This window comes from Mytilus californianus, unplaced genomic scaffold (assembly GCF_021869535.1).
Source record: "Mytilus californianus isolate M0D057914Y unplaced genomic scaffold, xbMytCali1.0.p SCAF_2, whole genome shotgun sequence".
Lineage (NCBI taxonomy): Eukaryota > Metazoa > Mollusca > Bivalvia > Mytilida > Mytilidae > Mytilus > Mytilus californianus.
The window spans coordinates 35,152,772-35,176,477 of record NW_026262668.1 but is presented as its reverse complement, the minus strand read 5'-3'; the positions used below and the strand labels follow the sequence as shown (position 1 = coordinate 35,176,477).

At 30.1% G+C, this 23,706-nt stretch overlaps 1 protein-coding gene across 5 annotated transcripts in view; it reads right to left on the bottom strand.

The window, feature by feature from the left end:
- Positions 1-1,879: 1,879 nt before the first annotated feature.
- LOC127729771 (formin-binding protein 1-like) overlaps positions 1,880-23,706 on the bottom strand; it is a 48,347-nt gene continuing 26,520 nt past the window's right edge. The window contains exons 10-16 of one of the 5 annotated variants that reach the window (XM_052237644.1): positions 22,804-22,818; positions 20,230-20,342; positions 18,413-18,545; positions 17,646-17,803; positions 16,900-16,947; positions 9,491-9,603; positions 1,880-7,836 (exon numbers count right to left, since the gene is read on the bottom strand). In XM_052237644.1, coding sequence (XP_052093604.1) covers positions 7,673-7,836; positions 9,491-9,603; positions 16,900-16,947; positions 17,646-17,803; positions 18,413-18,545; positions 20,230-20,342; positions 22,804-22,818 — 744 coding nt within the window. In that variant the 3' untranslated portion in view covers positions 1,880-7,672. Of the gene's footprint in view, positions 7,837-9,490; positions 9,604-11,895; positions 11,929-12,274; positions 13,420-16,899; positions 16,948-17,645; positions 17,804-18,412; positions 18,546-20,229; positions 20,343-22,803; positions 22,819-23,706 lie in introns of those variants that run through there. The other 4 variants (XM_052237646.1, XM_052237647.1, XM_052237645.1 and 1 more) reach the window with 4 other exon arrangements.

Here is a 23,706-nt window from a genome sequence, read left to right as displayed (position 1 = left end):
TTTTGACCTGTCCATCTCTCCATCAAACATCTTGGTTTCCTGATGCTTTATTTTATACTTTATATTCGATTTCAACATTTCTTGGATATGTGGTCATATATTATGAGAGGAGGAATCCTCTTGATTTTCAGGTCACTATGTCTAAGGTGAAAGTCACACAAAGAAAACAATTGTGCAGGAAAGGAGTTTCTTTATAAAACTAGACTCTTGCGTTGGATTGGAACCAAACATATTTATGTTTAATCAAATATAATGAGAGGGAGATCACTATCAAAGGCCAAAGTTACAAAAATTTTCAGAATAGGTAGAAAAGGGGTTTCTGGATAAAAATTCAAGAACTCGACATGGAATGCAAGGAAACATGCATATATATTTACTTTTAAAAATTTTGACTTGAATGGAGAGTTGTCTCATTGGCATTCATACCACATCTTCTTATATCTATATATGTTCACACATGAGAGAATTCCTATTGATTTTGAGATAATTATTTTAAGGTCAAGGTCATAGTTACTAAAAAAGGCTGAAATTAGTGCAGAAAGAGGGTTTCCAGTTAATAACAACAGAACCTCACACGAGATTTGAACCAAACTTGCATATATGGTCACATACAATAAGGGTGAGATCCCTTTTGAATCTGAGGTCAATTCAGTATATGACTTGACCATTTAGGTATTGCCTAAAAGAAAAATCTTCCTCTCAATATATATGACCTTCTCTTAAGAGTTTGGTTCCTGTCCTAAGTAAAAGTTTTTGGGTGATCATCAAGAAACCCCTTTAAGGCAAATTTCAGATGTCTGTATTACATCTGTAACCTTGACCTTTGAGGTGTTATCCTTAAAATTGATGTGACCATGTCCTAATTAGGCTCCAAACTTAAGTTATATTCTTGCGTTTTCATAGGAAACTACTTTTCTGAATTATTTAAAAGCCCTGTTAAAACAAATAGTTTCAAAATAGTAATTTCAATTAAAAATCTCTTGTACAGGAAAATTAGTTAGTAAATACAGGCTCCTTGGATCCTCTAATGTATCCTATCGGAACCATACATGTAAAAAACAAACTGTCATACATCCATTCTTGCCACTTTGGTCTCGTTTGATTCAATGGTCCAGGGATGAAATTCTAAGTATTTAAAATGGATGACATGCTGAAATAAAAAAGAATGTGTCTGAGGACACAATGTACCTGCTCAAGCTTTGCAATTTTCCAAGTTAAAAGGGGCATAACTCTAGAATGGTAAATGAGTCACAACTCTGTCTGTTTGCTGTGGTTCATAGCATTGTGCACAACTCTGTCTGTTTGCTGTGGTTCATAGCATTGTGTAAAAGTTTCATAAAATTTGGATGAAACATACTTAAGTTAGAGTGCGGAAAAGAAAAAGTTTGCAATTTTCCAAGTTATAAAGGGCATAATTCTAGAACAGTAAGTGACTCACTGCCAAAATTCGAACTATCTGCCAGTTTTTTGTTCTTAGCATTGTGTAAGAATTTCTTAAAATTTGCATGAGGAAAACTTTAGTTACAGTGCCGAAACGAAAAAGGGACGGACGGACGGAAAGACGACAGTCAAGGGTTACACTTAATGCCCCCGTTGTCTACAGCGTGGGCATGAAAAACATGAACAAGCTGCCTAATGATCAGGTAGACCAGGAGTTCAAATATTCATGGTTAATCTTAACAAATTAGACAAAGCTATTGTTGATGTGATGTTTCATACTCCAGGTTTTGTGAGTTTCAAGAAATGGGTGCATATTCACCACTAAGCACTTATATAGCAAGGTTTAGGAATTGACAAAAAGATAACGTGAACAGACTGTGCTAGATAGATGTAGACAAAAATGCCAAACCAAAAAATTAAAATAAGTCAAAAATACAAACAAATTTTCATTCAGATTTATTTTTCGAGTTTTGAATTGCATTATCATTGTATAAACAAAACTGTTAAGTATATATATATAATAGAATAATAAAAATTTGGCACTACCCTTAGGGAGTCAATATGACAGCAGTCTAAGGATGTCCACATAAAATGCAGATTATATTTATATGTACAAATACAAACAATTAGAGCCATTGTAGATTATCATTAATTTGTCCATTAAATATGTGGACCTTAGATAAGGGAGCAACCATTTCATTTTGGTGCACAAAGAAGAGACTTTTGACTTCTTATCATTTTAACTAAAAAAATTCACACAATTATTTTTCAGCTTGTACTTTAGTTTGTTTGTGTCTGAAATTTATTTTTTAAAAGAAAATTCTGCCATTTTTTAATGGTTTTGTAACGTTTCATTTTTTTTACCTTTCATCAGAATTTTGAATAGATATCAAAAATTTCCTTCTTAGCCCCCCCAATAAATATCAAATGATTGCTTCCCAACTAGAATCAAAACAACTGTTTTAACAAGATTAAACTCTGCATAACTCTAGTTTTACAAGATTCCAATGGAATATAAAACATACAAGAATTCAATTATTACCATTTGAATGATTATTTATATAAAACTTTTGTTCATACCTAGCAGGGAAAAATCTTCAATGACTGGAAAACATTTTTTCAAATCTTCATCCGTGTTAATAAAATGATTAACTTCCCAGATAATTTAAAACATTTCATTGATACTGATGCTTTCCTTTTTCATAGTTGCATCAGGCTTAATAAAATCTGCAAAAAGTTACTTTAGCACTAACATTAATAATTTTTAAATCCCATCCTAAACAATACAATAGTGTATCATTCAATATAATAAGTATGAAAAATGTTTCCAAAAATGTCCTACTTTCTTAAGTGGATATAATTAAATGCTTGCCTTCATGGTATACTTAAAATGTTGCATCATACCTGATTTAACTACAAACTGTAAACCAGTAACTGAAGTGAGTTTCATTATGGAAGTTGAAGACTGAAGACTAATATAGAGAAACAAATCATTATTTAATGCTTGAATTCTTGGTATTGAGAAAGCAACTGTCCAAAAAAATACATATCTTTGAATTCTTGGTATTGAGAAAGCAACTGTCCAAAAAAATACATATCTAATATGTACTCAGATCATGATTTCAGCTTTGGTAAAAAATAATAAATTGTCCCCTACTTCCTATTATCAATAGAAGATTCATGTAACATATGTCAATAAGACAGCAAACTGACAACACAAATCAAGACCTGAAGTGCCAAATATCAGCTGTTCCCGGTAAAAATCTGTATTAAATGTCCCTTTAAAAGTTAGGAACAAAAAATGATAATCTTCAATGGGGACTGAAATGGTCTGATTTCTTGTGACTGATTTTAGGTAAAAGCAGACTTTTGTTCAATGCCAATTATCTACTGTGCTTTTAAAGTATGGAATTTCATGGCTTAATACAAAAAATAAAAAGCATGGAGAAATGAAGGTCTCAATTATTTATAAATACTTGCAAATCTAGGAACTAAATATTTCATCAAAAAACAGCCACAAGAAATGTTATCCGAAGCAATTAATTGTTCACAGACAAATCGACAGACGTCGCAAGACATGGTTTACGAGACTAAATATCAATATGTAATTCAGAGACAGAAACAGACCGGTTAAGTTTTAAGGGAAAAAAAAGATAATCAACTTTTCAGTACAATAATGACTTCTATAAGAAGTATTTTAACCAAAAGTGAAATCAGAAGTTGCCATTTAAAGTATTTTATTGCAGTCAAATATTTGCACTTGTTTAATTTCTACCAAAATTTGTTAAATGAACTGTTAACATATACTTAAGACAACTATAACACTGCATAAAATAATTCTATTATATGCTTATGTCAGATTTATGTATTGAGCACAGAATTTGAGCTACTGAAACAAATTCTACTAGCTGTACCTTAAATGAAATAGCATTTGAATTCATGTATTGATCAATAAATTGTGAAAAGATTTACACTATAATAATGTCTGACAATATTGACTAATATAAAACATTACCACCATAAAAGGGAAAAAGTCTGACATCAGCACAAATAAGTCACAAGTGTCAGAATACATAAATAAAAATTTCCCTATTTTATGTGGTTTTAATCATGATCGATATGAATGATATAAGTATGACTTCATGAATCAAATGTATAGATCTCTGAATAGAAAAAAAGGAGGAATTATAAAACTCAACAGATCCAGCTCTGAGTATCCAACAAAGCAAAATAAATCACATCACAGAAGATAGCTCTAGTTAACAGATAAACAAAGATAAGCAAATACACTTATATATCACTCAAGCTGAACATAGCACAACTCCACAATTTATAGCATACCACACACATTCAAAATAACAGATAGCACATACTATATCATACAGCACACTACAGGTCTCTCAATATACTTTATACATCTTATAGAACAGAGTTACAGTACATTTTTTATATCTACAGAGTAATAACTACGAAGACTTTTAAATACCCTTATGATTCATTGTTTGGTTATAGTGTAGAAAGGAATTATGGGTAATTGGCAGTGGTAAAATTAAACACCAGCATTATGTGAAAACGCCTTACGGTAACATCAGTCCTTAGACTTAAGATTTTAATACAGACCTAAATAATTTATTATTAGTGTATTGGTTAATATCTTTAATTGACTTGAAGCAGCACAGGATTAAACTAATTGTATAATTATTATATAAACAAGCATTTTTTTTTATTTTGAGCCGTAAATTCAAAAATATGCTTTTAAATACTCTGTATGTCTACTACTGCATTGCTAATAGATTGTGGTGGAAATCTTACTTCAACAAATACATGGACCAGACAATTAACAACAGCTCCATTCCATATCAAGGTCATTTTTTGGTTTACCATTTAAAAATAGACAATAGCAGTCAAAATTTTTTAGTCAACAAAGGTTTTTTTTCTTTCCATTAAATTTTTTAAATTAATGTGCTTTTGACAATAAATATGGCAAATGTTGTCAGAAAATAGTATTATAAAGATCCATTTCAATCATGGACACATTTTAAAAAAATCTTGATAACTATAATTCCAATCTTTTCATTAGATATATATATTATATAGGTACCATATGAAGGTACTAATTTCTAATGTCTGGTATATAGTACAACATTGTTTCTCAAGATGCTTAATAAGAATTTGCTTGTGAAAGTCATGCAACTTTATTTATCTCGGGAACAAATGTGGAACAGCACCAAATACCATAAAAGAAACTTGCATATAAAAAGGTTGTGTAATATTCAATTATTTACTTTTATCTTATAATAAATTACACATAAAAACAGGGGGCAAAACATACATACAAAAATATGCTTCAGAACACATCAAAATACAGTCAATTTACATGTATATGATCTATATACATTTTTAAAAGTACACAAAATCTACATATGTATTACGGAGATAGAAATGGTTTGATTCAACACATTAAATTAATGAGTTAGATAACAAATAAATTAAAATACTTAGTACGGAGTACATGTTATAATTAAATAAAAAAGTATGATCTGATGAATGCAAATATTACTATGTCTCTTGTTATCCTTAGAAATTTTTTTTGTAATTATTTCTTTCAAGAATAAAAATTATGGAGGCCATTTTGCCAATTAATTCAGATTTCTACATCAAAAATACTGGTGTCATTTTCAAACATCTAAGGTTTTTCAAATTGTTGATTTTTTAAAATAATGCTGTAATACTGTTTTCAAACATAAAGCTTGTTTAGCAGAAGCATGTACAGCCACATTGAGCATGCAATTTCACTTTTGACTACATTAATATTGTCAATAAAAATAACATTCGTATCTTACTGCGATACTAATAACAGAATGGTGAATAATATTGTGTATGTTTCAGGGATCACAAAAGTAAATTTACAACATGGCGCCAGTTTTAAATTATGTTCCGTATCTTGAATATGATTAATCAAGTATCTATTCACACCTGATCTGAGCAAAGCTTCAAACCTTATCATTCATTGTTAACTGATTGATTGGTTGTTGGCTGCTTAATGTCCAGTGGCAAATATTTCTTGCATGTTCAGGACAAACTTGTTCATTGAGGAACCTCCTCAATTACAAAATGTCAATATAATCTTAAATACATATTTTTCAGTTATTAGCCTCTTTGAAAATAATAATCATTCAAGTCAATCTAAGAAATGATGGTTGTTCTAAAGTTCTTTAAAATAGATGAAATTATGCTTGCGCTTGCACCAACCATGAGACCAGAAGTCTCACATATGAACAGGCTGTGATAACAATGCTATTAGTAATTGAAAATGTCAACATATCCTTGATATATTTCAATACTGTAACACAGAGGACTAAATAGTTCCCTTTCAATGATTGTAAATATTTTGTTCCTGTTTTCTCAAAGCAATTAAATATCAGCAGGCACAATGATATTGATCTCTTACTTGACTTCAGTCAGATTATTGTTGATTAAGTCTATTGCAGTTTTGAATTTGATTGAAAAATGAAGGAAAACTTTTCATTATGAAATATGTTCCCCTCATTTTTGACCATGTGTTTAAAAAAAAATTTTATATTAACAATTTTTGTAAAAGTTATATATTTTGTATAATGATCTAAAAATTTTGCTTAGCATTCCAAAAATGACTTTTCAATAAGTTTCAATGTATTCTTTTTAAGTACATGGAGAGCTGATTGTCTTTATTAAATTTTTGTATGAGATGATTTGTTAAAGTTTTTTTAATTTTTCTTGAGCAAAGAAAGAAAAGTCTGTCAAAGGACTTAGGGATACTGATACCATAAAACTGATTGCATATTTATTATTGTAATTAATGAAAAAAGTTTACAGAGAGAGTAAAAAAAGAAATCTTGTACCTAGATAAAATATTCAGATTTACATTAAAATAAACATCTTGTTACACAGATTCCACAATTCTAATAATTACTATAACACAAACACCTCACTGCACAGATACCATAACTTTAGCTATCTTCCCAATTTGAAAAAGAAAATCTATAAATCCATTCATGGTATGTATGTAAGCTAACAAATATGGTTGATCTATAGACACTGAGAATAAAAAAAAATTATTTACAAAATTGCACTGTTCGCCATGTACAATCATGACAATATTTATCATTGAGATTGTTATTACTAAAGGCAATAATGGTCATACTTCAGGGTAATATCAATAATGTTGACTGATCACAAGATAATAAATTAGCAAGTAGTATGGCATTACTCCTTACTTGTTAATGCTAAGAAACATTGGTAGTTATATGTTCCTTGTTAGTTGGTTAATGACGACAAATGCTAGTAAAATTTAAAGTAATTAAAAAAAAATAACACTTAGTGATACTAATAAATCGTTTACTTTATTCTTGATCCATCACTTCATTTTTTAAAATGAACTATAACATAAAAATCTTAAACATAAATGATAAAATCCAAATCTAGCATTTTATGCAAATAATAATTAAAAGATAAAATTATCTCATTAAAATTGTCCAAAGATCAATCTTTTAACAGACACTTGTATATATACACCTCAATGTTTCCCATAAAATATAATTTCAACACAATATTGTCAGTTGTATGATATCATGATCTATTTATAGTCTATTTCATAAAGTTATATAGTTTTTGAATATTTTCAGACTTTTTGCTCAAGTTTAATGATTATCTCCCCTTTGAATTAGCATTCTATGTCATGAAAGTGTTTTAATCAAACTTCATCTTGATCAAAGAAATGTATTTGTATGTATGATGTAGGTACAAATCCTTCTGCCTCATCTTTTTTTCTTACTCTAGTCCATCCATCTCCTTGATCCTGTTCTAACACACTCATTTCTTCATTCTCTTCCATTGTTACAGAACCTTCATTTTCAGCTACAAAAACACAAACTTGAATTAGTGTATAAAATAATCTGAGCATCTTGTTTACTCTTTATTCCAGACAGAAGCCTGATTTTAAAATCATTTTCAAACCATTGAATTGGACACACGTAGTTTCCATTCTACTGAAACCTGTTTTCCAGCTAACATTTTCTAAACTATGTCCAAACTCAAAATTGCATCTTCAGCATTTCTTTCTTCATGCTTTTACTAAGTAACAGTTTACTATATATATTTTACATATAAGTTAAAAAAAATTCGTAAGGGTTCCGCGGAACCCAGTGTCTCGCCTACTTTTTCTGTTAATTGCAGGCTCAACAAAAATGAGGAAGTAAATCAATAAAAATATTCCTCTTGATACTATCTTTTGATTGTAAGAACTTTCAGTCCAAGTTTGGTAAAAATCCAGGATAGTTTATGAATCTAATAAATGTTTAAAAACTTTATCTGCAGACTGAATGTAATGTTAACTTGAAGAAAACAAAATTTCCTTCTAGATACTAGCATTTGATCATAAACAAGCTTCTGTTAAAGTTTGATGCAAATCCAAAATAGTATAAGAAAGTTATTAAAATTTAAAAAACTTTAACCACAGAGTGAATGTGTTGTTTCCTGACAGGAAATCTAAGTCCATTTAAAAGTAAAATACGGAAAAAATGGATTTATTATTTTACAAAATATCCTTCTAGATACTAGCTTTTGATCATAAACAAGCTTCTGTCCAAGTTTGGTACAAATCCAAAATAGTATAAGAAAGTTATTAAAATTTTAAAAACTTTAACCACAGAGTGAATGTGTTGTTTCCTGGCAGAAAATCTAAGTCCATTTAAAAGTAAAATACGGAAAAAATGGATTTATTATTTTACAAAATTTCCTTCTGGATACTATCTTATGATCATAAACAAGCTTCTGTCCAAGTTTGGTAGAAACCCAGGATAGTTTAAGAAAGTTATTAAAATTTTAAAAACTTTAACCACAGAGTGAATGTAATATTTCCCGGCAGAAAAACTAAGTCCATTTATAAGTAAAATACGGAAAAAATGGAATTTTATTTTTACAAAATTTACTTCTGGATACTATCTTATGATCATAAACAAGCTTCTGTCCAAGTTTGGTAGAAATCCAAGGTAGTTTAAGAAAGTTATTAAAATTTCAAAAACTTTAACCACAGAGTGAATATTTGTGGACGCCGCCGACGACGACGACGACGACGACGCCGACGCCGACGGAATGTAGGATCGCTATGTCTCGCTTTTTCGACTAAAGTCGAAGGCTCGACAAAAAACCAGTTATATTGTTCTTCTGGTTTAAAGATCAATGAAACAAACCTTAACAACCAGGAAAAATAGCTGTGAAGTTTGATGTAACGTTTGATTATATTTTTTGAATTGACAGCGAAAAAAAATTAACTAAACTTGAATATGTGGATTATAGTTCACTTTCCTTTGTTTTTTATTTCTTCAAATGTAAGATCTCACACAAATCTGCTTCCATTTTTTCATCAAAAATCCAAATTCTTGCACTAAAATGTCCTTTTCCTTGAAAGTTTAACATTCAAGACTTGTGATTTAATTTTATGAACAGAGCTACTTTGATCATGTAAACAAAGCTTCTTCCAAAGGAGTCAATATATCATAATTTAACTTACCAGTAAATGAATACAGAGCTCTACATGTGCCTATGACAGGATACTGTTCTAAAACTTCTTCAGGATCTTCAAATTCATCAGGGCTGTGAAGTTCATCATCATCTGGTATTGAACTGGAAAAAAATGTATAGCATTAAAACAACCCAGAAGCTTTGATGTATCATAACACGTTATCTTACATTTTGTACAGAAATTTCAGATGAAATACTGTAAAATGGTATTTCCATGGACTTTAAATAAATTTTGATTTTCTATGGCAAAATCTATTTGCGTGATTTTATGTTCATATTTTTTTCCCCCTGATTTTTAAAGATCAAATTTATGAGTTGCCCTACATTTCTGTAATTTTATCTTACTCAGGAAATTAGCAAAATAAACCCCTCACAATAAATCTGACAACTCCAGACCTTTACAATAGAAGTTTTTTGACAAGTGACATTACCACCTACAACAAAAGACCACCTGGCTGTCTTAAGAGTGACAAAGCTAGTACATTTATGATAAAATTTGCTATATAAAATAATGATTTATTCATTTAAGGGAATTAAGCCAGTCATCAATTTTTATATTTAGACAATGAAATTATCCACAGTGCTTCATATTCTAAATGGTTAACAAAGTTTAAAGCTGGAATAAGAGAGAATTAAATTCAAATATTCATACGGGATTGTTCCATAATATGTTACTGTTCTTTTGTGGATCAAAACATTTGGGAACAGACAATTGCTATCACTTTTTTTCACCATAAAAAGAAGGGAAACTAAATTTAAAATAACATCAATCAATCAAACAAAGATGACATGTACTTTATATACCATTTTCTGTATTATGAAATGCCTGTATCAAGTCAGGAATATTACAGTTGTTTTCTCTCCATTTGTTTGATGTGTTTGAGCTTTTAATTTTGTCATTTGATAAAGGACTTTCCATTTTGAATTTTCCTTGGAGTTCGGTTTTTATGTTTATTTCACTTTTTATAGCTACCCATACACCAATCAATCAACTGTACAAAGTATCATCAGCAAGCCATACTCAAGATCAAGTGGTCAAAATTTACAACAGGACATTTGTGAAAATGAACCTGAGGTTCAACATAAGTTTTTGACCTTGATTGTAATGCTACACTTTCCAACCATATTTGACGAAATACATTCTTATGGAGGTTAACTTCAATCATACAAAGAGCTATAACTGAACTCCTAGCGCTACTTACGATTTTGAAGAGTCACAACTTATTTTATAAAAATACATTATTGTTATAGGGCTGCCATTGATCAGCTAAGCCCTGATTATGCCAAAGAAGACATTTCACATGAAATAGTGAAAGAAAATAATTGAAAAAAGGCAAGATGATTAATCTGGATGAATAATTTTTAGAGGATGAAAGTTTTTTCATATCAAATAGTGAAGACAAAATAATTCAAGACTGGCAAGATGTTGACTCTAGATTAATCATTTTTAGAAGATTGAAGTTTCAATTTCAATTTTTATAGAACTAAAGTTCTAGCCTTCGTATCATTCTGATAAAGCAAAAATAGGCAAAAGGAAACTAAGCATCTTCTTGTCAACTTAAGCAAATCATGTGAGTGATTATGACAAAAAGTAAAGCAATTCTGCTACAAGTATTTGAGTAAAGATATCTGAAAATAAAAAGTTTAAACTTCTTGTAAAAATATTTAAGTCACGACATGCATATCCTATATCCTTGTACCCACTGGGTTTTTTTTTAATTAGTATGGATGTATTAATATCTATCTGCTGTCTCTCACAAAGTTGGACTTAGACATGAATCCCAAATATTTTAAATAATTGACTTCTTAAACTTTTAGATTTTAAGATACTTGATGAAAGTTTTCCAGGAACGTGTCTTTTCTCAGTTTTTCAATTTCTGTGTAATTGGTTTATCAACCAATGTTTCCTTTTGTTCACATTTTGATATAACTAAATTTACTACCAAAAAGACATAAAAGCTCACAAGTGTCAACCCAAAGGGTACACTTTATCCTAATGACAGTGCTTTGATACTGGCATGATTTTAATGTAACATTTTGATTGTAAATTTACAATATATAAATAAATATGTTTGTATGAAAGTAACAACTCTCAAAGAAAAGGTTCACTTTAGACAGTGTTGGCTATTCTGTTTAGGATCTTACCTGTTTTAATGCCACAATATTTCATTCAAATAAAAATAAAAATAACAAAAATCAAGTCGGAACCATTTAAAAAAAAATTCCAACAGCTTATATGCAGCAATTTGATGTCTCCTTTGTTTATATTAGTATAAGCATTAGATATAGCTATAGGTAAAATAGTTTCAAATAAAGGCTTTTAGTGATTATGATTATCTCCATGCAAGACCCCTTTAAGGTATTCATAGACAATAATAGACAATAATGGCCTACCTTTTTTTCTTAGGGCTGTTAGGGCTGTTAGGGCTGTTATAAAATGATTTCCATGAGTCATATTATTCAAACGAAATATTAACTATCAAATAACTATTTATGATACACCCATTAAGAATTTGCAAAATTATGATTTGATTCACTCCCAGGTTGTTCAATATGTTTCTGCATTCCATTGCTCTTGTCCTTTTCTGAATTGATTTATGTATACTTTCAACTAAACTGACCTGTACTAACATTATTTTTTTCTTGAATTTCCTCCGCATGAAATACAAAATTCATTAATGTTTTGAAATGAAGGGAACCTTTTGAGATTTAAGGAGACTAGAGGAAGGTATATCCAGGAATTGAGATGACTCATCAATTTTTCAAAGCCAATGAAACATGAGGGTGCTACAAATAGTCCAAGTAAAAGAGGAAAACTTTGTATTATCTATAAACTGCATGTTCAATCTTTTCCAGGCTAACTACATTTATGTACTTAAATATTAAGCCTGTTTTAAGCTAAAGTCTGGCAAACTTCGGTTATGAAAGTATATATATATCCTAGAAAACCGAATGTTTAGGACATAGCTAATGTTTACATTTTCTGAATAGAAAAATAAGAATATGTGGCATGATTACCAATGAGACAACTCATCACCAGAGACAAAATGACATAGAAGTTAACAACAAGTAAAACTGTGAGCTATTGCTCACTGATGATACCCCCGCCGTAATATTTTGGCAAACAGGAAGTTGTTTAGTGATGAATCTGAAAACGCATCACACAGTAAAGCTGACTTATATAAACCCTGAAACCAAATTTCAGAAATCCTTGTCAAGTAGTTCCTTAGAAAAATTTGACGAAAATATTCATGGGACGGACGGATGGACTGAAGGACTGACGGATGGACAGACAGAGGTAAAACAGTATACCCCCCCTTTTTTAAAGCAGGGGTATAACTATAGGTCATGGTACGGTCTACAACAATGAGCAAAACCCATACCCCAGAGTCATCTATAAAAAGCCCTGAAGTGAAAAATTAAAAAAAAAATTCAAACAAGAAAACTAAAGGCCTAATTTAAGTACAAAACCATGAACAAAAAACAAATGATATATAACAACAAATGACAACCACCAAACTACAGGCTCCTGACTCGGAATAGGCACACAGATAGTGGCAGGGTTTAACATGTTTGAAGGCACCAACCCTCCCCCTAACCTGGGAAAGTGGTGGTTAAAGCCCTTTCTTAGATGTGATCAGTTTTGGTATTATACAAATTTTCCATTTTTATTAAATGTAGCCAAATATGTGGCAAAATAATTCAGTAGCCAAATATGTGGCATATATTCTTTTGCCAAATATGTGGCAAAATATTCTTTCTCTAATTTACAACTACAAATGTTTATATTATTATTAGCTCAAATCATTAAAGAACATCATCCATCCCTTTAAACCATTAACTCTAATAATCAACCACTCTCAACAGTTAAAATGGGTTTAGTGGTATTACCAATAAATTACTTCTGCTGATTTTGACCTAGAACAAGAAATAAAGGTCATTTTCATTGAGTGCAATAATACCCATTTATTTTTATTCAAACCCTGTACAAAAGATAGAAATGACTTACAAACCTCATTATTTCTAAAAAGTTTTTAAAATATTTCAGAAGTCTCCATTTTTAATTTTGACAATTTTGCTATGTTGAGTAACGATATCATTATCCACACAGTTTTTTTGGTAGACTTTAAACGTTTGTATGCAGAAAATTTGAAAACCAATTTGTGATACTGCAGACCTTCCAACTTTCCTGCTTTATGGGTGATCTAACTCTTATAAAACTAAATTATTTCCCCTAAATACTTTTAAAAAGGCATTCAGATGACCTAAAAAAAACATTTAAACACATGTATAAGCATTCAAAACCATAGATGTTCTATTCAAGTACACTAATGACATGTATAGGTATGCAAAGGGTCCTCTTGTACTTAAAATCCCCCATGAAGGCTTTGAAAAGTTGGCAGGTATAATACTGTTTTGAGTGCAATTGTGTAAAGCACTGGTGTTTCTGTTTGCAAGCAAATGGAAAGTAGAAGAGACAAATTAAGGTCAAATATATCCTTCCATCTATTTATAAGTTCTAGCAAATTTCACTTCAACATGATTGGATGGTTCAATTTCTAGCAATGAAACAGAGCTGAAAGGTGTGAAAGGCACAGAAATGGGTTAGGTGGTATTACCAATAAATTACTTCATCTGATCTCGTCCTAGAACAAGAAATAATAATTACAAATGTTTAGTTCATTTTCATTTTGTGCAATAATACTCCCTTAATTTGTTATTCAAACCTTGTAAATAAGATAGAAATGGGTTACAAACCTCAGTTTTTCTACAACATTTATCTTGATATATTTTAGAACTTTTATATTAAACTGTTGTGCAGCAATCATCAAGCTACCAGTTGCCATTGGAAAAGTTTTTTACATTTGGAGATTAATCTATCCTTAACAAGAAATCTTTCTTAATTTTGTTTTTTCCACGATAACAATTTGTTCACAAAAATTCTAAATGCTATCCAATAAACAGTGTAACCAGCTGAGAGCCTGTATCACCTTCTTACATCTTTGCAAAACACTAATCGATACAAACTTTTTTTAGCAAGCTAATTTTTTTGTCATTTTTTTTTTTATCTATTTTAGTAATGGTGACTGCCAGTTTCATAATGGCAACTAATCGGTTTTTATATCCAATGGGTTCTGGGAGTATATAAAAAAGGAAAAAGTAATTACTCCTACACTGTTAGAAGCAGACACTTTTAACCAGATAAACTTGCTAAAACTAATGTAATCTACTTCTATAATTATACAACAAAATAACAAATTCTTCTCAATTTAAAAAAAGTACATTGTTAATATCAGGGTTCTCACTAAGGCGAGTCCATGAGTCCTGGACTCATGAAAATATGTCTGGACTCACCATTATCAAAACTGGTGAGTCCAAAGATGCATCAAGATTGAAATATTTTGTATAAACTGAACACACATATCATCATTTTATAGAAAAAGTTTAAAAGTAATCTGAATTAAATGTCATTTGATTGCTCTATTAGGTCATGGAGACTAAAATGATAAATTATATTGCAATAAAATATCTTCTCTTACTGTTGGACTCACCATGGCCAAAAATGACGAGTCCCTGGAATCGCCTTCAAAAATCCTTAGTGAAAACCCTGTGTTATACACTGTAGAAAAAGTGCAGGAAATAACATATCACACTTTTCATGGTGTGAGATAAATCCTTTAAATAGGGTAAAATATAATCCCGCTGCAAATGTTTGCACCTGTCCTAAGTCAGGAATCTGATTACAGTAGTTGTTGTCTGTTTATGTAGTTCATACGTGTTTCTCGTTTTTATATGGATTAGACCGTTGGTTTTTCCGTTTGAATGGTTTTACACTAGTAATTTTTTGGGGCCCTTTATAGCTTGCTGGTCGGTGTGAGCCAATGCTCCGTGTTGAAGGCCGTACCTTGACCTATAATGGTGGTCGGTGTGAGCCAATGCTCCGTGTTGAAGGCCGTACCTTGACCTATAATGGTTTACTTTTACAAATTGTAACTTGGATGGAGAGTTGTCTCATTGGCACTCATACCACATCTTCCTATATCTATGAAATTGAACATTGGAGGTTTTGTAAAATATTAAGTTGGTTTTTTTTTAGTTTTTTTTTCTTATCTATTAGTTTATGCAATCAATTTTGATTCAATTATCACTATTTGAATATATAATTCAACTACAAATATTGTAAAACTATTCAATATTCTTATCTTTCTATATATGTTTTTTATTTTAAAATAAGACATATTAAAAACTAGAATTGGTTGATCACAGATACCCAATAATACAGTATAAAAAAATATGCTCATGCTCCGGTCTTTCATAGCCAACTATACAGTATGGGTTTTTCTCATTGTTGAAGGCAGTGCAGTTGCATACAATTGCTTACATTCACTTCATTTGAACTTTGGTGGATAGTTGTCTCATTGGCAATCATATGACATCTCCTTATTTTTATAATAAACAAGTTTTATATATTAGATACAGATATAGTTATTTTGTTGTACAACAATGCCCCTTAACCTTTCTAAACATAAAATAACAAAACATACATACATAAAATAACAAAACATACATACATAAAATACATATAATTAATTACATTAATAATGAATATTCTCCATTACTGCTTTGTTATATTTGGAAAAAAGGTCAATTTTGTACTTCAATTTTCTTTGATTAAATGGTTTCTGCATGTAACCCTATCGTTTACCTGTCTTTTTCCAATATGTGGTTCATTTGCTCAGGTTTTGAGGCAAAATCAGCTCACAAATATAAGCAAGTAAAATATTTAAGTTTTGTACCCGTATGTTTTGCAAATTAATATTTTGTGCAGGAAACAGAAAACAAGGAAACATGGTGAGTTTGATTATATTCAACTTGGTTTGTTTTTTAAGTACACAAAGCCACACAATAGTAAGTTATGGTAAGGAAAATCCAGCAATGTATGTCAACTTAAATGGAAGGTAAAATAATTAAAGTATAAAAACATGTCAGGTAGTTTTTACTGCACTAGTAAAAAGAAAAGGAAGAAGGCCTGCATCATCCTTTTTTTTTTAAATTGGTCGGATTAGCTGTTATTTTTTTTAACGCCTTAAAAACATTCAATCAGTGAATATCCTCTACAGTAACAATTTTTTTTTTCTTTCTTATTTTAATTTTTTCTCTCAATGGTACATGTAAACAAAACATTTTAATCCTGCAATTTAATCATCATATGTAGATAAACCACTCAGTTTTCCTTTTTTATTCCTTAAAATAATTTATGTGTTCTTATACACAATCCATTTCCTAAATAAATGCGAAGTAATTGAAATGACCCATTGCTGAATTTTTAAACATTTTCTTAATTCTACAAGATGCTACGGACAGAAAACTACACTTCTACTTTTACAAAGGTCAAACCTGCTATATGGTGGAGGCCAATTATTAGAACTGTTACTACTATAACCCCTGAAATATTTCATTACAGAAAACACAAACTAAAACCCGCAGCTAATAATAAACATAATAAGACACACAACACAAAATCAATGTTTTGATGAAAAAGAGAAGAGAAAAATGCTTTAACGTAAAATGTGACAGCAAATAAAATAAGCTGAACTAAATTCAGAAACTGGGATTTTATTTTTTTCTCTTATTCAAGTTTTATTTTCTCTTTTTAAAGTTTTCTTATATTTGCATTGTAAATTACGATTGAAATCAAATGTGTTAGAATCTACTTGTGAAAGTCATTAACATGACCCATTTCAATAAATGTATAACTACTGTTCATACAGCAAAAAGATTAAAATTAGGTAAAAAAAAATCTGTGTAACAAAGTTCCATAAAAATTCTAACTGTTAATCTCTGTTCCTGTACAGTTATTATGTTCCTGTACAGTTATTAAATAAAAAAAGTAAAATAAATGATTTGATGAATTGACATGATTTCTACATCACATTAAATATCTATTCTTAGTAACTAACCATGCTCATGCTTGTTTAAAAAATTTCTGAAATGACACTGATTTTTTTATTTCAACATTATATCACACAATGACCAGTATTTTTCGTAACGAATGGCAAGCAAATGAGAAATTCAAATTCAGTATAAGAGGGCAAAAAATACATGGTTTCGTATAATAAATATATTGTGTGATAGATACATACGTATAGACATCGTTATTAGGCTGTTGTATACTGGGAGGTGGAGGAATTATGTTTGGATCTCGATTGACACTACCATCAGAAGTGCTTCGGGACAGAGAATCATCTGACACAGCTAAATTTGTTGTACTCTTCTTTCCTTCAGCATCACTTAAATAATTCTGGAATAGATAATGCACAAGTAAAATTATTTTGGATGGCGAGAATTGACTTTAAAATGCCCATTATATATTTATCAAAGATGTAAACTATTTTAAGAACATCTCTGTAGTTTTTATGAGTTGAAACGATCACTACAGACTTAAAAAAGATCTGATAATAAATGAAAGTGCTATTCCACCAACAAAATTTAATATGGAATATTTTAACAAATTCCCCTCCAGGTAAAATGGTTCCCCATAACAGAATTTTTTTGTTATCAAACTCATTGGAGGTTTCTATAAATGGAAATGACTCTACAAATTGAAGCAGACCTGATAAAAATGAAGGCTCTTTTCCCATAAAAGAACTAAAATAAAAAAAAAAAAAAAAAATCCCTGCTTACACAGTTCCCCATTTCAGATTTTAATGATTATCAAACTCATCTGTGGAAATCTTCAATCAAATTTGAAAAGGATCCAACAAAAAAATAAAAGTGCTAGCATGGAGGCAACAAAATGATCATTGATGATGGATGGGACAAAAAACTTGCACCCTCTACAACTCAATTGCATGGGGTAAAAAGCTATACATAATCTGTTTGGAAAATTTTATCATATTGTTATTCATACCTGAAACTTTGACAATTCTTTTCGACAACTATCTAGTTTTTCGCCATTTTCCTCAATTTTTTTATCTAAACTATTTGGATCTCCTAATGCTGGATTCTGTACATAAACATCTTTCATCTTTAACATGCCTTCCCTGAAAGTTTAAATAACAAATATTCCTCTGAAACATCATTTTTACTTGTGTTGCTAACAAAAGAGTTTCTTCAATATGATTGGAAAAACCATTGTTACAAAGCTAAATAAGAAAATGCAAATCCTACAACCTTATCCTTCACACATTATTTTACTTGGGTTCTACAATTTTTGGAGAGGCTATTTTTCCATGAAGTTTCTTTGTTCTCTCCGAAAGCTTTTGTTTTCTCCACCAATAAAAACTGCCCTCCATTACATAGCCAAGAATGCTGAAAGTGATGTTAAACACCAGCATCAATCAATTGATTGTTACTTTCAACAATTCACAGAGCATTTCAATTTTATCAATTTTTTCTTTCTTATCTATTATTATTTTTATCTGACAGCTAATAAAGCATAAGATTGAGGAAAACAAGAATGTGTCCATAGTACACAGATGCCCCACTCGCACTATCATTTTCTATGTTCAATGGACCGTGAAATTGGGGTCAAAACTCTAATTTGGCATTAAAATTAGAAAGATCATATCATAGGGAAAACGTGTACCAAGTTTCAAGTTGATTGAACTTAACTTCATCAAAAACTACCTTGACCAAAAACTTTAACCTGAAGCGGGACAGATGGATGGACGAACAAACGAACACATAGACCAAAAACATAATGCCCCTTAGTGGGGCATAAAAATCAGATCCAGCTACGTCCCAGTCACTTTTGAGTCCTGCAAAATTACAATGGCAACAAACAATGATGAAAGTTGTATACATATATTTTGTAATATTTCGTGATCAGTAAATGAGTGTACTGTGTATTGGAAAAGAATTTGCACACCCTAGAAAAAACTATATTTGGTATAATTGTTTAATTGTATAATAAGGCTTCCCTTAAAATATTTTGTTGTTTTTTTTTTTTGGCTGTGCAACATGTTTCCACACAGGAAATCTGATGGAAAACTGCATACATTCAGGATCTTACTTCAATTTATAAAATAGGTGCATATCATGATGTTAAAGTGATGTCATAACATCGAAAATCTAGTCAAACTCATCTACATTTCATTATTTTATGCATTTCCAATTTTCCATACAAAATGTTCAAATATGAAGCAGTTCTCTCAGAAACTTACACTTTCTTGGGGTAAAAACAAGGCTTCCTCGTTTTCTTGCAATGTAATATCCCTAATGTAATTTCATGATCCATATTTATGATGTTCTTCACACTAATGGTCATGTTGTCTATAAAATGTTAGCTGCAAATTTGCTGACACTGAATAACATTTATTCTGGTCTAACAATCATATGTTATTGGCATGCTATCTCATTGACATATACCTTACATTTTCCTTCATTCATATACATAGTAAAATTCACAAAAACATGCAACAAAAAGATGTAGTTTTTAGCACTTGGAAAATATAGTATGTCAAATACTGCAGGTATAATCCCTGTATACTGTGCATTCATTATTATTCGTGGGATACCAATTTTCATGATTTTGTGGGTTCAGATTAACCACAAATTTAAATGTAAGACGAAATACAAATTCTCTTTAGGCTTATATGACGAATTTGGCAAAACCACGAAATCAAATATCCATGAAAATGTAAATTCTACTTAATCGACAAAAATTGGTACCCATGAAAATAAATGAATCCACAGTATACTTTATAATAGAATTTCCTTCAATACCTCTCTGCTGTTTCCCTTGTTATTTCTTTTTTTATTGAATCTATCTTTTTCAGTAACTGTTTCTTCCTCTGACTGGGAGGTAAATCACTAAAATCTTCTTTAGGATCATCACTCTGTTAAAAGTAAAAACACACATACATAACAATGGATCTTTTCATTATTATATGGTTATGGACAGGTATTAAGTTACTTTTTCTAAAAAGGGCCCTTTCCATTTAAACAAACATGGCTACCAGGGAAGGCACTTTGATAAAGGGTTACCAAATCCAGAGGCAATTTTGAGATTTTGAAGTGCCTACCCTGCAGCTGGGTCCAATGAACATTTTTCAGGAGCAGTCCTTAAGTATATCAGGGCAACTATTGAATGTGTACAAGATTTTGTTTTCAAAGAGTTTATAATATAATTTGGTGCTGTTAAAAGATAAGGAACTACGTCTTCACTTCACAATGTAGTGAATTACAAATTTTTGGGAGTTTTTATTTTTGACGAAATAATAAAAATTTATCTCCTAATAAATATTTCCCTTTAAAAGAAAAACTTTTGGGTTTCCATGCAAAATGAATATGCCTTTACGGTTTATAGCTTGTCTTTAAAGAAATCTACAACTTAAATAATTTAATAAATTTGATATCTTTTTGTAAACATTTTATGCCGTATAATTTTGAGTGCAGCTTAACATTAAGCAATTGATTTTTTTAATAGCTTTATAGCGTGACAGAAGTTATAAATTGCTTCGTTAATAAATACTTCATCAATGTTTATTTGCTACTGAATCCACATAGAGAACTTTTTTCTAGATTAACTCATTTTGTGACACAGTTAAACCCCAGTAAGTTCACTGAGAAAGGCAACTGAATTCCTTTCACACTCTCAAAGTTGGAAAAAACACTTTTATATGTGTTTTGTAAAAAGAATTATATTTCGCGATAATTCCTACAACTGTATTAAATCATGGAACAATGTTTCCTCTTCTCTTCACAATAAAATTAAACTGCATTTGATGCAAGGAAATATATTTCATGCAATGATATGGATATATAACAAACCTATCTCTACAAACATAATATATATATAGTTGCAAAACATGCAAGTATACCTGTGTAATTCAAATCAATTCAGCTTATTTTTTCTCTTTTACTTACACTGTATGACACTTGTTTTTTTTTTCTTTGAGAAATATTCAAAGACACAATAAAGCAGGAATTGAGACAAGAAGCCAAACCTGGGAGGCAAACTTAATACAAGTTGGATAAACAAAAGAAACCATATCACTGAATACTTCATTTTTTAGGTAAAAACAATACCCGTTTTGATGGTATGAAATACATGAATGAAAAGTTTAAACTAAGGATAAATATACAACATAAATCAGGGGACATAACTCAGACAGGGGAGAGAACTCAGACCATGCTACAGATCATGCCAATACATACCAGCAATCCAATAATCTGTGATATGCATGGAAACAAATCAACAGATAGCTTATATTTACAGATATATAATGATATGATAAAAGATGCATAGTGATTCTAATGAAATGATGATTCAAGCTTTTTAATGAGATATATGAAATTGAATTCAAAGACTTTCAGATTGGAAAATATGTTCTTGCATTCTCAAATAGAAGATCCAGAAATATATATGTTTGTAAAATTCTAAAGTATTTGACATCTCTTTATCATACTTAAAAGTAAGAAAACTTAAAACAACAACGAATCATTCAAAAGAAAAACAGATATACAAGAAAATTACAAAAGAAATACATGTACTTGGAAACACCTAAAAAATCAAACTTCAAGACAGTTAGGATATTTGCAACAAAATAGACAGAAAAGAAGAAAAACATTCACATCCCATTTTTCTAACACATTTTCTTTTTTATTCCCCATTTCTATGTGTATCATAAACCATTACCAATTAAAATTGTGTTAACCGTCTACAAATATATACTACTCTAAGACTCTTAACCAAACCAAAAACTTACAAATAAAAATGTTCCAACATTTTGCTCATTCAAAAATACAAGAGAATACAAATATACCACTCATTTTTCAAAATTATAAATTATGAAATATTCTGCAAATTGTTTTGCCTTGTTTTATTTGTGTCTTTAAATCATTGCCTAAAATTCTGCAGTTGAAAAACTCACCTTTTAATGCTTTTTAATTTCATAAAGTGAAAATACAGGTTGCATATTGCAATAAGCATGAATAAAAACTAAAATGTTAATATAGATAATACTTGGCTAAAAAGTTGAATTAATTCTATAGTTATTTGCTAAATTTTAACTTGTAAAATTTCATATAAACAGTCCGAGCTAAAACATATTTTTGACCACGCCACAGAACAAAGCAATGATTTCTTGACAAAGTTAGTAAAGAACAGATAACGTCAAAACTTTACTAGTTTTGAGTTATAAATCATTCTTCTTTTTCTATAATCAAAGTTTTTTCATAAAATTTGTGCAGAGCAAAATGTTGTTGAGTGTTAAGAATGAAGCTTATGATAGTTAGTCTGACAATTAAGATGAAAGGGTACCAAGACATATACCCTGCCATTGTAATATCACTTACTCGTGTTACATTCGTCTGAAATACACCAGAATACATAATGCTACTAATAAAGCAATTAATTAATACCTTAATACCTGTAACCAAGGCGTTAAAAAGGTAAAAAAATATTAGTTTAATAAGCATACAAAATTTATTTTAATTTTTGTTCGAAATATTAGTTTTACGGTAAGCCTACAAAAAGTTGTTTAATTCTATCGGGTAAAATGTTGATCTATTGCTATAATTAAAGACTTATTATTTGACTAAAATCCCAACCACCAAGACCATGTAAAATTAGCACTTCTCACTTTTCTATTTTCTAGATTCATCTATGCTACTGGTAGCAAGGATCAAAATTGGTCTATTCCAAACAATGGAAGCACTTTATCCACATACATTATTTAAAAATTATTTGATTCTAATAGAAAAAAACAAAACTTGTAACATTAGAAGTGGACCCTTTACAAAAAGAGTAGCCATTTTGTTTTTCTGAAACAAACAGTTCTAAAATAGCCAACTGTTTCAATTTTTTTTAAAAGTGTGAAAATACAAGACTTTTTTTTGAAAATTTTATTGAATTTAATGGCAAGCAACTTTCAAAGAAATGTCCATTTTGATCTCCAGAGTCATTCAAAATGCAACTGACATTGCAAATTCTATTGTGATGTTGAGCACATGTACCCAATGTTTTGGGGAATGAGAACATGGCTTTGCATACAATGCGAAAGAAGAGTGTTATATTAGAATTGAAATCCAAATGCTGCTGACCATTAGCGATTAAATATGTAGAAGAGTTGAGATCTTCTGTAAGAGTATCATGCAAATGTCAAAGCTTATTAATGAACTGATCAATTAATTAGTTTATGTGTTTAAGCACTTAAGAAAATGTGATCTAAAATGGAAGATTTCAGATAAAAATAAAAA